General features: G+C 40.9%; 1 protein-coding gene across 7 annotated transcripts in view; it reads right to left on the bottom strand.

Annotated features, from left to right (window-relative positions):
- otofa (otoferlin a) overlaps positions 1 to 18,758 on the bottom strand; it is a 66,748-nt gene that overhangs the window by 36,866 nt on the left and 11,124 nt on the right. For all 7 annotated transcript variants that reach the window (XM_029462971.1, XM_029462972.1, XM_029462970.1 and 4 more), the window contains exons 3-4: positions 10,015 to 10,103; positions 2,675 to 2,774 (exon numbers count right to left, since the gene is read on the bottom strand). In XM_029462971.1, coding sequence (XP_029318831.1) covers positions 2,675 to 2,774; positions 10,015 to 10,103 — 189 coding nt within the window. The remainder of the gene's footprint in view (positions 1 to 2,674; positions 2,775 to 10,014; positions 10,104 to 18,758) is intronic.

The following is an 18,758-nucleotide window of genomic DNA, read 5'->3' as shown; positions in this document are numbered from 1 at the left end:
CCAGAGATGTTTTTGGACACACATTCATCTTGCCCAGAGGATGAAAGCTACTGAATTTGGCGACTTTTCCTCTGGCAACACCACGAGGTTGAAAATACGGTTTGGACTGAAATGAATCAGACAACAGTTGGATGGATTGTCACACATTCATGGCCCACACGGGAGTAATTGTAAAATCTTTGGTGATCCCTTAGGTGCTAAAAAAGCAAAGTCTAGAGATTATTGTTCATAACATCTTAGTTGTGGTAGTAAATTAGAATAAATGTATTATCGGCATAGGAAAAAACAACTGTCGATCATCCGTTCAAACGTCAATATACGTCAATCAGCACAAGACTAATATCGTGGCTGTAGACTCTTAAGCTGCCTTCACATGATAGGAAATGCTCAAGTTGCTCAGAGCGAGGTAGAGCTCTTAACCTCGCGATGGCACTGTGACAGGATATATATAAATCAATCCAAACCTGTAGCGAAAGAGTCCAGGGATAAACGCCAACACCTAAAGCTTAGTCTCAGCTCAATAATAGAAATCCATTTAATTATGTTTAGAAAACCTTCTCAGTGTAAACAGCACACTGTAACAGGACTATAAATCATCGCTTCTATCGACTGTTTGCTGGGAGAACTCAGACCGACAGCGAGTGTCGGTTTAATCCAGGCCAGAAACATCGGTGACACTGTAGTTTGTCTTTGGTGTCTTCTGGGGAGTCGTGTTTGGAGAACGATGACCTCATCTTTATTAAGAAGCGGCCAATTTATTCTCCTGACAAAGACGGATGAGGACAAAATCTTCTCGGGGCTCCCGTTCCCCTTTCTCCCTCCATGCTGCTCTCTATTTCTTACAGCCTCGCAAGGCAATCACTGTGGTCCGCGAGGGGTTAGGTGTGTCACTATGGCAACCACACCAGTGCAGTTGTAGGTAAAAGAGTTCTCTCTCGTGTCTTCCTACAGGGATGTACAGTGCGGATGTTCCTTTAATATGGCGTATATGCTTTGACGTGGGATTTCACAGGAAGCCACTCGAACATATGTCAGTGGATGGTGTGTGTGTGTGTGTGTGTGTGTGTGTGTGTGTGTGTAAGCCCTAAAGCACTCCCATGCTGTGTATCATCAGCTCGGAAACGTCACTGCCAATTCTGCACCCGGGGTGCTTTAAAACCACAAACAGTTAAGTTCTCCCTCACACATCCTATTGTACCACACACACACACACACACACACACACTCACACACACACACACTCACACTCACACTCTCACACTCTCACACACACTCACACACACACACTCACACACACACACTCACACTCACACTCTCACACACTCACACTCACACACACACACACACACACACACACACACACACACACACACACACACACACACACACGCACACACTCACACTCACACAGTCTTGTGTTCCCCCCTCACTGGTACTGCACTTGTATCCCCCAATTGTGGGGTCCACACACACTCACACTCACACTCTCACACACACACACACACACACACACACACACACACACACACACACACACACACACACACACTCACACACACACACACACACACACACACACACACACACACACACACACACACACACACGTCTCACTCTTCCTCACCACTGAGCAGGACCCCGGGAAGACTAGTTGTGCTTTGGGGCACAGCTAATAGAGATCCTATAATAAGCTATAAACGGAGCTGCTCTCAGTTTAGCTGTTCTAAACACAAATTTCCAAATCAATAGAAAACATTTGAATTAATGTGCTGATGTTGCTAAGAGACCGTCATATTTCCATCAGATCCTTCTTGATGTGCAGGTCTTAAAGGCCGGTGCTTTTATAGGCCAGATGTCGGCTGTCACTTCTCCCATTGTCACCGCTGCAGGTGCATTGGAAGAGTGATTCGTCCATGTAATGTTCCACTGTATGCTTGTGAATGCATTTTGCTGACTAATAAGAGTTCATTTTAAATCTACTGCCGCAAGGTACAGAAAGCCATATCATTTAAAAAGTATAAACGGTTTGATACAAGCTTTTGTAATCTGTTTTTGGACTCTAGTTTTCCCCTTTAATGGCAGTTAACATATTCTGTATCGGCTCTTCATAGTAGCTATGAGAGTTAAATATTTAAACCCCAAACTATGTTATTTATGGCTGCTCTATATTGAAGTATTCTCTATGTATGTTTCATCATTTTATACACATTTCTCCAAGTGACATGTTTGGTTTTTTTTTGGAAACTTTGGAATCTCCACTTGAATTTTAAATCCAGTTCTTGTTTGGTTATACAGCATTAGTTTGTTGATTGAAGAGGCTTCATGTGAATATGTGAATGTCCAGGTAACATACCCATAGTAGCTGTTAAATCTGCATTATCGCTCGAGTGCGGGACATTTTACACATAAATGAAGGTCCGTTACATTCAAGCCCTGTTCATACGAGTTGACTGAATACTGATTAAGCCTCTCTGTATTTCGCAGTGGCGTCTGCCTGCAGGTGATCTCTCCTCAACTCTTCCTGTGCAACATTTTTTGACATTAATCCTTCCTTTGAACATCGTCTTTCTTTCTTTTTTATCTGGAGCATCCTCTCTGGAAACTTAGATTCCAACGTACTCCGATATAAATATTAGCGTGTACACTCCAATCTAAGAGCGGTGTCGTGCTTTACCTTTATCGATGTGTTGTTATCGTCGATGAGCGTGTCGGTCAGCTCTAGGTGTCCCTCCTCAGCCACCTTCTGAAGTACCATGCAGAAAGTCCCCACCAGTCTGCAGGGAAACACCAACAGAGAAAATCAGTGAGATCAATACACAGCATCGCATCAATACATGGTGTCCATTGTCTCTGCTCTGCTGCCCATCTGTTTAGCAGTTGTTCTACTTGTTCAGTTACAGTAATACATACTGCTATTAGTTATTGTGTACTCATGTATTCACTCCGTCTGACAGTGTGTCAGTGTGTCTCAGTGACAGAGCCGTGAACAGACTGCTGGGTGCTGGGCGGTGATACATATGTGTTGTGACAGACGTTGAGAAAGTGCCAAACTGCCTTTCCCAGCAGCCCAGTACAGTGTGTCACTCCTGTTGTTGGCAGACGCAAACAAACAAACACGATGTCAATCCTTGCCTTCCTTTCACCAAGCGTCTCCTATTTGTTGTTATTATTTAGTACATAAAAAGTATGGTGAGAAACATAGCTATTGTTTATGTAGAAGAATCTCCCACAGGGTACCTTCAACATATTAACACATTCAAAACTCCCTGCTGCAACTCTCCACTCTGTAGCTTTAGCTGCTTTCATCTTACAGGTTTGGTTTTGTTCATCCATATGGCTGCACTCATCGACCTGCCGCACCCAGCACAGAGACTCAGACCACCGTAAACCACCTTCCCTGTGAAGTGGCATTCAGTGGCGTTTACCTCGTAACACCGCAATACGTTCCATTTGACAAACTTTCTGTGACAGTTAGTGAAATTGTTGTTGTCATCTCATTATCTCGTTAAGGAAACGCCATCTCTGTGGAAAACGTATATTCTAATCTTCTGTGCGACTTGTTTGGTCTGCAAACATTTCAGAGAAGCTACATCTTCAAAGCTTTTAACACATTTCAGCACCAGGCAGCAATTCTCAGCCACCTCTCTTAAGCTCTTATCAATGCCCCCAAGGACAAGTAAATAACTGGATGAAGACTCCAACGCCATTTATTCACCCGGCACACTGAATATTTATGTTATTCTTTGCTTCTGTTTTTATAAAGCTGACTTTTAATGGCAAGAAACAGAAATGCTCTCTGCTTGTTTTCATTTAAAAGAAAATCCCACTGGAGCAACTTGGGGTTAACCACCATGCTCAGGGGCACAATGGTGGCAGCTTGGTATTGAACTCACAACCATCTGGTGTTCTGTTGGGAAGGCGTACCACTAAACAACTAGGCCATCACCATCAGATGTATTGCATAGAGAGCTATCATGTCAATCCATAGTATTTTTTACTTTCCCATAACCAACTAAGGTTAAAGTTAAGGGGACCTTTGAGGTCATGGTAGGAAACACAACAGAACAGAGTCTTTGATTGTTGTTAAGATCATCAGACATAAGGTTCATTTCTATGCTGCCTAAGGAACCTTCATGGAACATAACAGTGGGAAGAAACCCAGTACAGTCCCCATTCAGCTAGCCAATTAGAGCTAGTGAATAATTTATAGCGTTTCCCCCAAAACAGAGCGTTGTTCGCAGAGCAATCAGCCGCACACAAAGAACATGCAGCGCACCCCGCCGCCCCCCGAGCCACAGACATACAGTCATTTCTACTATAACACACACGTGAACCGAAAATACAGCCGTGTTTTTATTTTCAACACATGCATGATACGGACAGGATAATGCATGTGTTGAATAAAATGGAGCAAGAAGACAATCGTTAGGAAAGCACAGACTCATAATCGTGTGCTGGATACGAGTCCGCAGGGAGCGATATCATAAAACAAGGGCACGCGATCAATAGCTTACCACGGAACGCTAACGCTGTGAGCTTCCCAACAGCACTATAGGCCTCGACAGCCAGGATCATTCGAGTCGGGTCATAAGGTCGTGAGTTTGAGCCCTTCTAAAAGGACAGTTCTCCTCACAACACTGTCTGTAATTGACTATGGACAAAAGTCAAGCAGGAGTTTTCATTAATGTTTCAGGCGTTAGCTCACTTGGTAGCATGCACCTTGCTGACTGGGCATAGTCAGGTTTAGGCCCTGCAGTGCCTACATACATATTCTCTTGTGCTCGTGATATTCTTAAGCTGTGAGCAGTAACATCAGCTTTTCCTCCAGTAATTCTTTGTAGTGTCAATAGGCACTTTTCAGATCTCACTCATATTTTCTTGGGGAATTGCATTTTTGTTTTGTCCATCTCCCTCCTTCTCCATCTCTGTCGGCCTCACCTACACGTTTTCTCTCCTCTGGAGTTGGAGGTGATTATTTCAACATACGGTTGAAAGTGAGGCCACACGTGTCAGTAAAAAGCTTCCAAACTTAATAATGAGGCAAACGTAGACATCCAGAACTTGACTTCACTTTGAATCCCAGATACGAAAATAAATGTATGTGTTTCCCTTCAGGCGCTGGCAGAGGCTTTCTCTATGAAAGTGCATGTCTGCCAGGCTCCCCACTGAACTACTCTGTGCTCAACTTAACAGGCTTGGTGCGACAAAAAATAAAAAGAGTGTGTAAAGATATTAATGGCTTGGTGCAGTCAACTTTTTCTTTGATAAGTAGAAAATTCTGCACCTTTGCGCAATAATCCACGAACATACTAACCCACCACAGTATAATCCTAGACAGTGGTGATCAATATGTCCATCAAATGATAGGTCAATTCCTTTCAGCCATTGTAACGTGTGTACAATGGCTGAATAATTGAACTGGTCAGGGCCTATCATGTTCTGGCTCACTTTTTAGCACTTTAAAAAGGTGGCATTCATTATTGATTGAGCAAATAATTTACTTTCTTCTGCTTTATAATTCAGAGCTATTTCTTCTATGTGCGAGCTGCGTTTCTTTCGCAAAAATCGAGGCGCGACTATGACGAAATCTCTGGCTCGGGTGAACTTGAGGAGAGGTGAGCGCAGCTTTGAAATGTAAAATATTTTTCCCCAAGTCAAATGAAGTTGTTCTCGAGTTTGCTCCAACAGCACCTCCGGCTGCTGGAAACTCAGCATGGAGGACGGTGTGAAATGAAAATGTTACAGCTGACAGGTGTGTGTGTGTGATTTGACTGAGGAGAAGCTTCAGCAAAGCACTGCCCCGTGGTGTCTTTCGCTTGTATTTCAAGGATGAATATCTATTGATTCGCATGCGATCAATACTCCAGTCTTTCACACAAACGCACGGGAAGCAAATAAGCAATAGAAAAAGCTATTAAGGCTTGTTTTTCGCTGCTCGTGTCTATCAGCATGGTTATTGGGTTTTTTAATGACATGGTGGAAAGTACATTTACTCAAATACTATTCTTAAGTACACTTTTGAGGTACTTTACTTAAGTATTTCCATTTGAAGCTACTTCATACTTCTACTCCACTACAGATAAACAGTGTACTTTTTACACCACTACATTTATTCGATAATTTAATTTGCTTTGCAGTTTGAGGTTATTAATACAAATCTGACTAATAAATCATGGTGTATTATTATAGATTACCCAGCAATATATAAAGTAGTTCAAATGAGTTCCACATTTACCAGCTGCAACATTAAACTGATCAGCATTAAGGCTTCACTTGTTTTTAATACAATTTTGCAAATATTGCATTTTTTTTCAGAAAATGACCGTTCTGCATAATAAGTACACTTAGTTTTGGCACTTTAAGTATATTTTGAACATAATACTTTTACTTAGGTAAAAAAAAGGACTGCAGGACTTGTAAATGAGTATTACTACACTGTGGTATTACTACTTTTACTTAAGTAAAAGATCGGAGTACTTCTTCCTCTGCATATAGAAGTCCATCAATGTACTGCAGCATTTACATGAACCACAGCCTGACGTTTTGAAGGTGGAATTAGGGCTGGGGGATGATGGTGTGTGTACTTTTGTGGATGATATAGACACGTTTATGGAAAGTTAATTGAGAAACTGTTCAATAAAATAACCGGAAAGCAGTTCTGCTCTGTGAAGTGAAATACAGACTCTAAATAATCAAACAAGTGTTATTTTTTTGCTTCTGCTGAAAAACAAAATGTACAAATCCTACAGTGATGCATTCTAAAAGTCCCACAGTAGCAGGTTTATGATTGTAATGCTTTCATTTTAAGACCAAGCAATACATTGTTGAGTCTCACTGCGTGCAGCATGGAAGGATTATATACGTTTAAAGCCAGGAAGGCCCTGTTGCCAGTGGCTGAATGAAAACCATAAAAAGATAAACAGAAACTCAAGATGGCAATAAAATAAAATGCATGAGTGTATTTTTTGAGTAGAGAAAGAGAGAGGAGGATTCATTTGAGCAAAGAGCATCAATGTGAAGTCTTATCTCAGTTAAAAGGAAACAGGTTGCAGTAAAATTTAATTTGAAAGATAATTCGGGGGAAAACCAGCCTAACATTTTGAAAATTGTTTACTGAATCTCAACAAACAAACTAAGGAAATAGTTCAAAAGAGTGACAGAGTTTCAGTGATGCAGTCTGCAGAGCGGGAACAGAACAAATAAAGTTTGTATTATTCAAGGCTGATTTTCAGATAACACCACTGACAGAGGGACTTTAATTCATCTTCATCTAGTTTGAGAATAATCTTAAAAAAAGGTGTTCAGGAGCATTGCCAACACCTCATCTTTATTATCATATTCCTTCAAATTATACCAAATGTGAACACAGCTGCATTAGATGTTGTGCACAAAGACCTGGTTAAGAACATATCAGCTGTTAGTGATTTCTATTGTCTTGACACAATGGGCTGTTTCTATGGGGCCACACTGATAAGAATTACACAACATGACACATGACACAGATTTACTGTGCTGAATGTGAGCGTTGTTTTTAGAAGCTGCTGTTCTTCTGTGATAAATTGTGTCATTTTCATTTATTTATAATACAGATTTTATTTTGTGCTGAGGGACAAAACACCAGATCTAAAAACCTGTGTAAATCAATGTAAAGCATTCTTATTCAAAAATAATTATATACAACACAGTTTTAAGGCTAAGGTAAAATGTAAACTAGGACACAGTGGCAGTGCTTATACATTTTATTTATTAATCCGATTCCTTATTCTCAAGGACCTCCTGAAAATCAGACCCTCTGGGAGCCACTGACTTCAGGTTAAAGACCTTGAATAAACAATCATATAACCTCCTCTTTGCTCCAGTGCTCAGTAACTCACACACTGTGTACTCCACAGCAGGCAGAATATAAAAGCATATCTTTCAGCCACAGGGGATACAGATCATAAAACATGGTCTATATGACACTACAGCACAGTGAGAGACCATCCCGCATCGACGCTTTTCTCTTTGTGTTGTGGTAATGGGATCGCACTTGCGGTCGCACAGTGTGACACACTGGCCTTACAGTGTGTTGGTGCAGACAGTGATGAGGCAGATCAGTTACCCTGGTAATGATGCTGCTTGTGGACATATGGAGCAGGTGTGAGAACAACAAAAGCTATGACTCATCTTGAATAATTTACCCTCTTAGATGAGTGCTGGGAAGTACTGCGTTGTTCTCTGTGTGTGTGCAGTGTGTGTGTGTGTTGTGTGTGTGTGTGTGTGTGTGTGTGTGTGTGTGTGTGTGTGTGTGTGTGTGTGTGTGTGTGTGTGTGTGTGCGTGTGTGTGAGTACTTTATGTGCACAAATTTGTTTTGGTGTATATTTTGATGATGAAAGATTCAGGGCTACTGCCCATGTCAATTTGACAGTGATTCAAACAGCTGTAGTGTTTTGATGGCTTTTTGATAGAAAAACCATCAGGCCAATCAGACAGATACAGTATACAGATATACAAATATAGAAAGAACACTTTAGAATATCTGAACCCAATTTTGTGGCCATCTGTCCAACAGCTTTTGAGATTTTTCACAAAAAAAGCGCAAATGATAACCTCATGGTGGCGCTAAAGAAAAACACCAAAACACCAAATTCAACAGGATTCATCGTTTGCATGGATGTCTGTAGAAAATGTTGAACCAATCCATCAACAATGGAGAATAATGAAGATTACAGTACAGGATTAGCTGGGGTGCAAACTTTGAGCGATCCTCAACTTTCTGACCCTCTGTGAATTGTCATGTGTGTCTGTCCTGTTCTGTTTTCCTCTTCCACACAATGGCACCAGAAAATATCATGATGGCAGTTAAGAGCTGCATTGACGTAGAACCGATACAACATCTGTCTGCACGCCTGTCACCGGCCTTTAGCTCGGAGTCTACTTTGTGAGGGGATGAGAAATGTGTCGTCACCTACAGAACACGCCTTCACACACGGCAGATGAGATAAGGTCACACAGGAAAAAAAACACAAAGACAGTGGTACCTATACACACACATACACGCACACGCACATACACACACACACACACACACACACACACACACACACACACACACACACGAGGGCTAAGCTTTAATGACTGCGTGGGCGATATAATGTGTCCTTGGTTTGGACACATCAACCAGGTCGGCCAGTTAAAGGCAGCAGCTGTAATGATCTGATTGGATTTGTGACGGACACAGGAGATGGGCAGGCTTCCTGACACGACCGGCGTACATTATCAGATCTGGAAACACCAGGGCAAAACATACTTCACAGGAAACTAAGATGAAGAACAACAGGAAAAAGAAGAAGATGTGAAGGAGGAGTAAAAGGAAAATCACTTAATTAGCAAGTTTCCACTAGTGCCTCTACACAAATGATTTCTTTGCTCTGCGGTAGTTTGAAGCGGGTTAGAGTATTATTGCATTGACCAAGAGCACTTTGGTTTTAATGAAGAACTGTGAATGGCTCCGCTTGAGATTCGTCAGTTAAAATATACAAAACCACGACAGCAAAATGTGTCTGAATTACAAATATTCAATATTCACACACACACTGCAAATAATTACAGCAATAACACACGGTCAACAAGTGATCGCCTCCCAGCAGCAGCATCCACTAAAGTACCCGGTCTGTTTTTCCTGATCTGATTGTTTGGAGAGTGTAAAGTGACAAATGTGCACATTACTGAGGATCTAATGCAGTTTCATTACCTCCGCTCCACATCCTGATGGGGGAACTCATTCATGTCCAGCTCTGTGGTTTTGCACTCCGTTACACACCTCAATTGAGTCAACTTAGAGCAAGCTCTCAGGGAAAACAAGTTCATTCTCCTCATCATCTGAGAAACATGCTCCGTGCGCCGCTCTCAATTGGTCACAGGCTGTGACAGGAAGTCAGGAAGGGCAATAAAGCCACAAAACAATTTAGTCTGAAATGCGGTTTGGTGGTGTGGTAAATGTGGTTTAAGGACAAGCAGCAGTACAACCTTACCTGTTGGAGAAGACTTTGCTGTAATTGTACACTTGGATCTCCAGCATCTCGTTTCCATCCAGCCTGCTGGCAATGGGCCATCGAAATACCTAGGGGGGGGGGGGGGGGAGACAGAATATGACAGGGTTTAAGGCTGCATATTGTAATAAGTATTGATTTATTACAAATATTCAATGTGACGTCTATATTTACGGTCTGTCCTATATAACGACCTACTGTTGTGCTACTTACACAACTTAATTGTGTTGACGATCAGTAAGTGTCCAAAATCTCCATTTACTGCTCACTCGTGAACGACTTAGTGTCCACGTGTAGGGAGAAGGGAATGAGTAAACGAGGGTGTAGTTTCAGACACAGCCTCAAACTGCAAACAGAAGGTCTTCTGTCAGTGTACACATGTTCCTCTGAGGGGTCCTTGAGTCTAAAAGATTCCCTACTAGCTACAGCGGTGTCTGGAGGGAATTATACATCACAATGTATAATGTATCATAATAAACACCTCTAGGTTCTAAAGCAGCAACTAAGAATACTGATTAGCTTTCTTTGCTATGAAAGGAGAAGGAGAAACAGGAGAAGAGCTGCAGCCAAGCAAAACATGTATGACAATGAATGTCTTTGATATCCTTGAGCAAAATCCCAGGTTGTGAGAGGTGTGAAAGGAGGGTTAGAAGGAGAACACTCCTTAGGCATTTTCACTTTAATTAGCTTGGAAAATTACAGCTAAGAGAGATTTCAGATGGCTGTTTTGACGTATTTTAGAGAGAGAAAAAGCATCTCTTTGTTTTAAATGCTTCTCACCACACCAGTGATGTCTTTACTAATTGGCTTTGTCAGGCTGATGAGACGCTCAGTATGGTACTTTAATTGTTTCTTCACACCAGTGAGCACGGTATAGATCTCCCTTTGAAGGGCCTGTCGCATGTAAATTACATGAACCCTGAGTCTGTTTATTAGCAGTTAGTTTGTCGTACAGTCGAATAAGTAGAGCTGCTATCACTTTAATCCAGTACAGATAAGTACGGTCATTTCCCTATGTAACATTATCACTACAGTACGTCAATGACTGATAAGTCTTTATTAAAACACACAACTTAAAGCTGACAGGAAAAGCAGTATATGATAAAAGTCATACACAGGCTTTAGATGACACTGAACCCATCACACAGGTTGTTCCTACTTTTTTATCTACATTTCTGAGCCACCAAAATGATCCAACTTGAAGATGTAAGGCTTTGAAATGGATCCTGTGGGATTAAATTATCTCTGATTTAACTCGGTACCTGCCAAACCCACCCAAGCTGTGAGAGTGATGTTGAAAACATTCATATTAATTATAAATCTAATTTGTGCCGAAGTGTTCCCGTAAGAATCCCTGTAATTGCATTATCTTATAATGTCATTGATGACTTTGTCGGCATCATCAGTAGATATAAACTGCATATGTACGGGTGGGTTTATACTACCTGAAAGAAGCCACAAGTTAGTTGTTGGGAACTGGAACTGTCTTGCACACTTTTGATGTTTAAAAAAATTAAAATGGAATGAACAAATATAAAACGTGCTTTGTACTCGATTGCTTCGTTGGGAGAAATTATAATTTTCTTGAGTCTTGTTTTGTCTTTTCTTTTATCCACAATATTTATAGACCAAAATACATTTCAGTTTCAATATATCTGAACATGTTCTGAAGGTAAAGATAATTAGAGCTGCATGGACCCTCTTAAGCGTCTAATTAAATCTCAAATTAGCCGGGAAACATATCCAGAACTCTCTTCAGGTTTGGTGCTGCTCGCTTTACATTAACAGAGTCATGAGTCCGTTTAATTAAGATAGATACTTTAAAAAAGGACTGCCTTTTGAAGTACGAGTTATAGATCAAATATAATAACAATATCAAACCAATCATATCAAATACTGTCGCTGTCGAGAAGTCCATGATGATAGATAGATAGAGCAATTCCAACAAACAAGTCTCATTACAGGAATTAACATGCGCAGCGGTAACGTCTGCCACAAGATATTACTCAGTATGACAAGGCAGCAACATTAAGTAGTTAGGAATGTTAGAAACATGATGAATTAATGCCACTTGAGCCTTCTCATCTTTACTGAAATATCTTGGGAAAGAAGCTGTACGAGGGCAGGGGGGGTTTGCACAGGTGATTTAAAACCCATTCACCCCCTGCTGATGTAGGCCTCTCATTCAGGAAAACACTGCAGGCCGTAAGGCAAACGATCCATCAGGATTGTTATTACCGAATCCTGGGGTTCCCACCTGCTACCGGTAGACCTGCTGTCAAGGATCTGTGGACGTGTGCGTTCGTGTGTGTGCATCTCTGAGCGCTTTACCCCGACGCCCTGCAGTCTCTCTTCCCTGCCTTCAGCCAGGCATAACCAGTACTGCCGCCTCCTTCTTTGGTGCATTTCACTAGCAACATTCAGCCCGCAAACACAGAGCGATGGTTGTTTGGCTGAGGTTATGGCTAACACAGCCGTGCCACACGTCTCATCTACAACTAAATCTCCTCCAGTGTGTTCGAACAGCTGAGAGAAAGGGAAGAGAAAAAGGCCCCAGCATGGTGCTAATGTTGCACGGATGACAGCACACACTGCAGATGGAGGAAATGACTCCTGACTAAGGCTATACATACCGGACCATAACGCACACACACACCACTACAAACATGATTATGTTTTTTTTGAAGACTCTGGGAAGCCACATTAATTTCCCCTGGAGAAAGAACAGTTTAATTTTAATCTGTGACTGCACAGTCGATACAAATAAATGTAAAGTGTTGGTGCAGGTACACATTTCCCTTTTTCTACACACACACAAACACAGACGGACTAACTGTAAGCTTCCGCTCACAGCCGTGTCAAATCCAGCGCTTCGCTCATCTTCATTCTCCGCTGTCCAAGGCTACTTATCTCCAGAGTAACACACATGCAGGAATCCACAACATGAAGGAGTAAGCTGCTGATGTTGCCTAATGCCTTCACAGCCACCATGACGGACAAAAGAGCATACATTGGTTTAAATACACACACACAGTGCAGAAAAATAAAATGAGTTCAGAGAATCCATTAAGGTGAGACAGTAGAATGGTTTACTGTTCTTCAGCTGTGCAATCAAATGGAATTTGCCTATAGGGTTACAAACAAAAACACAATATTCATGCAATATTGATTCCTGCTTTTCCAAGAAAGGTGCAATTTTTATCAGAAGAAAGTAATTCCCGACCCACGGACCTTTGCTGCATGGCGTTCCCTCTCTCTCCACTTTCTAATAAAAGGCACAAAAATAATATTAAAAAAAACAAACTTCAATTTCAGATTTCTATGCAACATTGAAGTGCAAAAATATTAAAATGTGTCAAGGTAAGAAGTTCTCCAATACATGTTTTTACTTTCAGTAAAACTTAGTTTAAAAATGTAAAAGCTCATTCTCTTTTTATTCAAAAGAAAGAGACGAAAAAGATTATTTTTCAGCGACTCCACTTCCCAGGTAGAGACTCACACTCCTCTCAAATGTCCTTTTATCAACTCTACTTATTTATTTAAGAGGTAAAATAGATTTTAATATATGAGATCATCACCCTATGTGATGGCAGGGATTTAGGTAAAGGTTGAATCTGCTGTCCCTGAGCAACATTGCCACGCTATATCCGCCCGCTTGGATGAAACGTATGGACAGTCATTATGATTGATTCTGCGTCGCCATGGATACCCCAATAAAACCTTTATGGGATAGCTATATTGCCAGTCAGCTGAAAATCATGGACAGACAAATACAATCCACAACAGGATATAAGGCTGCCGGTGACAAATGTGTGTGGTCTCACCTTTAGGCAGATGAAAGTCTATAAAGCTGATAGAGCATGTTACATCACACTGGTACACATGTGACAAAGTCAATACTTTCTTTAGTCGGCAATAAATCATAAAGTCTTTAGAGATCCGTCTTTATCTGAACTGTTCCAATTCTTGTGTCTCACTCTGTTTGTAAGATACAGCGTGTTCATATTCATAAACATGTTTACAGGGTCATTCAAGATCATTCATATTCTCTTCTCAAACATAACATTGTCCTAATTGTGTTTATTTGATTAATGCAGGAATTCCATGTTATTCGTACTTTTTCATAGGCTACTTAAAGGGTCACTCCAACAATGTATTATTGCACTTCCATAAAGGTTGGAGAGAGTGAAATTGATGCAGCGCACTACCCCATAATACAAATCAATAGTGTCTTCCATCCTTCCTGCCTCAAAAATGCTCATGGCTTTTAAACTCCACACCCCCAGTTTGAAACAAAGACTTGCTGTAAAAGCATTATGAGTCATTGTCTCAGACTTGACAAAGCTCCTCCGCAGCCTTTACACAACAGATTTAAACGACTATTTCATTGACTTTGACTTCTAATTATCCAATTGAATTCACTGAAATAAAGCCAATGTGATGTTTCCTCCTCACCAACACACCCACACAGGTCGTTTTACTTATTGTGTCTCTTCTCAGGACTGTGTGGGTGTGTACAGACTGTGGTTGAGAGACGTGTCCATCAATCTCCGGTTAGATTTGATGTAGCTCTAATGGCACAGTCAGATCCAAACTCGCTTCCCATTCATTTCAATGTGGAGCAAGAAGATGCATCGCTTCTGGCCATGAATTGACCTGCGTCCTTTGCTTAGCTTCAAGGTTTCAATTGGAGTGAACTTTTGACACGTGAAATCGAGGTTTGAGGCGCATTCAGGAAATATCGATTGTTTATATTCTTACTTTATAACTGTACGTCGAAATAACCCAAGCAGTGGAGAAGGAAAGTTGTTGCTTGGCTGCAGTAAGTGCAAGAGGTTAATGACAGGAAAAGTTTTTGATACAACACACTAGTTCTAGTCCCCGCTGCTTTCAGCCCCCACCACGCCCATACAGTTTGTCAGATACATTGTGGTCTGACTGCAGCTTTGGAGTGGGAGATATTGCACTTCTATCATTATCATGCGTAAAAATGGGAACGAATGCAGCTAGATCTAAGCAGCAACAATAAGTGAAAACACCAGTGGGGGGTGTGCAGGGCTTTTAATAACAAACACAAACATGAAGTTACACTGCGTTTTTGTTTTGTACCGTTTATAGCTCTGCACAGATCAGACTCAAACACCGACTGACGTAAAAGTGCTGCAATGCACCTACTCCTACATTCAGTCTGACTCGCTTTATCGGAATGCATCACAGATTATGTGGATAAAGAAATGTGCAATAGTAGTAGAAACAACAACACCAGTCTTATTTTTAGATTCTCCTCCTCTGTCTCAAGAACACATACTATTATTCCCATCTCCCTTTTCGAACCCTCTGTACTGTATGATACACAGCCGCCTAATTGGCGGAGCGAGGCGGCTCATTAAAAGTGACAGGTATGATCTCAGTAACCGGATGTCCTGAGGCCGCAGTGACCGATAAGAGGGGTTAAATGCTCAACTGAAGAGCAGCCATTACTGCTGTGAACCCACACGGGAGCTTTGACTGGGCCATCCTCAGTTTCCCCCCGCTCACCGTCCCTTGATATCTCATGACTGTTGCCATGGACACAGAGGAGGAAAACCCCTCTTAATTATGAACAATATACTCCATCTTTAATATTTTCTCACCGCGAGGGTTGGAATAATGCGTTATATTTACAGTAAGAGCATTCTCTGAGCAGCATGTAGTCTTTTGTGTTGAGTCTACATACATAAGTGTTGTGATCTTATGGTGATGCAGTTCTCTGCACTTGGATCTTGCAGGCTTAGATGTATTCTTAAAGGATAAAAGAGATGAAGGTAGACTGCTGAAAGAAGCCGTATAAGCCTCCTCCTCAATACCGCTGGCTTTACCAGCCTGCTATTTAATATGCTTGGAAAGGAGTCCACCTGTGCAACAGTACATCATTAAATGCTGGAACTTCACTCGCCTACATATAGTAACTTTTATAATATTCTACTTCTTTAAATAACTTCCTTAGTCCAATGCGAGTTTGGTTTTAAATACGCAGCAGGCTTGTCCTTGTGAAACCCTTTGAGCCGCTCATTTGGGTGATAATCATATCACCAGTAATATTCATTCAGCGTGACCCTGAGGTCAAATATTTAAAATTGCACCTTCCAAATATGTCATTTGGATATTCTTCCTTTTTCTTGGTATGTGCGCTAATACTGAGACGATTAGAGAATATACAGAGGAGGGACACTGTGTTCATGCTGTGTTTCATCCATTCCAGTGAAGTACACAGCAGTCCAGATTGATTTAGAGAACAGAAGTTTATAGTAAAGCATTCAAATACAAAACGTTTTAAGTTGTTAATAACTTACTTTTTCTTGAGACTGAGGTAATGTACAAGATTGCATCATCTTGGAAGTGTTTCGTATTTTGTGAGAGGTGGAAAGTAATAAAGTGCATTTACTCAAGTACGGTACTTAAGTGCAGTTTTGAGGTACTTCATTTGGGAACATGGATTTTATTTACTTTTGTTTGTTACTTTAAACTTCTAAAATATTGTACTTTTACATTTTTATGTGACAGCTAAAGTTACTTATTTTCAGATAAAAATGTTGCAAAATATGTTCAATTTATAAATTAGGATGCATTGTTATAGATGAAACTACCCAACAGTACTGTACTGACAGTAGCTATAATGAGCTCAGCTTCGACCCCGTCACAACATTAAAATGCTACTCTGCACAGGATTCATATCCAGTGAGCCACCGGAGAATAACAGACTCCTCAAGCATAACTTCAAAAGCAATAGGGTGATCCACCTCTAGAGGTCATATTTCATATTTTAATGACCACAAGTAAGAAGAAGAGGAGTAGCGGTTGCTTCTGGAGAAGACACAAGCTGAAACATTGCCGGAGCTAAAAATAGTTTATGAACTGGTTTTTAAGATTCTGCTCCAGCGAGGTGCTTTCCCATCTCGGAGTTTACTGAATAAATGATGAACTCAGCAGAATACATTTTTTTACCCGCTGGACACTGAGATCTGAGCAACCAAAATGACCACATTAGATTCTACAGTTGTCATACTTACTGTACGGAAACCAATTCTATGACTTTGTGATTTTACGCAGCATTGCCAGTATTTACTCGAGTATAGCATCTAAATACTTCCACCGTTGCAACACATACACTGGATGTGTATGTGTGTCTGACAGTCCAGATAAATCAGAATCTCTGACAAGCTGGTTCTGCAGAGAAACTCGATCTTGTCCAATTCACTGACTGCATGCCCACCTCATCCACCCTAACCCAGCCTCAATTTACTTTTTCCAATTGGACTGTCTGTCCCTGTTTTCATTTCCATCTCCGCTCTGTTTTTTCCTCGAATCTTTCTTCTATCTACATGCTCCAATGTTTCTGAATTCATCGGAGTCTCATTTACAATGCGTGTCAGATAAAATGCCACGGGGGCAGACGTATTGACATTAATCCAGTCAAAATCTTTCATTCTCCCAGAATGTATATTTATCATCATTGTAGCGGCTACTAGCTCTGCCTGTTGGTGCAGCTTTATGTTATTTATTCTCACTGCATTGATACTATGAAACATCAACCATTAGTGTAGTGTCAGTAGTGACTGACAATGTTTTACACCAAACTACTATTACATGAAGTTTAATCCATAGATTAAAGGTTGTATAAGAGCAGGTAGTCAGTTAAACCAAACGGTGGACAATTTGGAACTTAGCGCTTTTCGCCTTGAGAGGCGCTGTGAACAGATACGAGACGTGTTGTCCAGCTAATTAAATGAAGTCTAATGTACATGCTGGGCTTTAATAAAAATGCAATTAGCTCACCAGTTTCTGCTGTGGAAGGCCAGATGGTGCAGAGATAAAGAACAACACATTTGTCAAGCTGCTTCACAACTCCTTGAAAATACACAGTGTTGTGCTGGGAGATAGCACTCACCCCTCCATGAAAAGCTTTTCTGCTGAGATAGATTGTTCCTCCTTTTATTTAGACAATAGAAGCTCTACCATATGCTCATCTGGTTTTTCCCAAGTTGATGGTTGAATTCATTGTACTTTTTAAATTTAAAAAGCATGCATGCATCCATGAGCAAGACTGATAACAGTTACTGCCCCAACACAAAGCTTCTCACACACATAGCTCCAGACTGTTCACAGTAATACAGCAGTACCCTCTTATCATGGCTACACAGTACAGCTTTCAGCTTCACATGCCTCAACTGTTGCTCACCAGAATTATGCTATTACTGTACATGCAAACCAAAAATGCCTTGGTCTCATCCGTTTGTGCAATTGGACCACAACAAAAATCAATTTGGCTTCATCGCATTGGTTTCTGAACAGGATGTCTCAAGACAGAAATCCACTCAGACATAGGCGGGAGGCTAAACGGAGGAGCCACGCTTTATGGTTCTACGAATGGCAATGTGAGTTGGTCCAGACTGTAATTGTGGATGAATCCTAATGACTTTGGTAATTCCCTTTAGGACCACTATCAAGTCAAAACTTATGTTCGTCATAGAGCGGCTGACGTGGCTGTTGACTCTAGTTCTAGTAGAGAAATCTATTAATCAACATATTCATTTGTGTTATTCTACTTTTTTGTTTTTGGGCATATTTTGTATTTACAGTACCAGATCATATTTCATAGTTTAGGAACTTTTGAGTGTATTACTTTACTTTGTCAACTTGGGTTTTTGTGCCACTGTGTCACTCTTGAGAGATACTCATTAAGGCAG

The sequence above is a fragment of the Cottoperca gobio genome, chromosome 24, assembly GCF_900634415.1.
Source record: "Cottoperca gobio chromosome 24, fCotGob3.1, whole genome shotgun sequence".
Classification (NCBI taxonomy): domain Eukaryota; kingdom Metazoa; phylum Chordata; class Actinopteri; order Perciformes; family Bovichtidae; genus Cottoperca; species Cottoperca gobio.
Note: the sequence above shows the minus strand (reverse complement) of the source record. Positions and strands in the feature narration are given on the sequence as shown.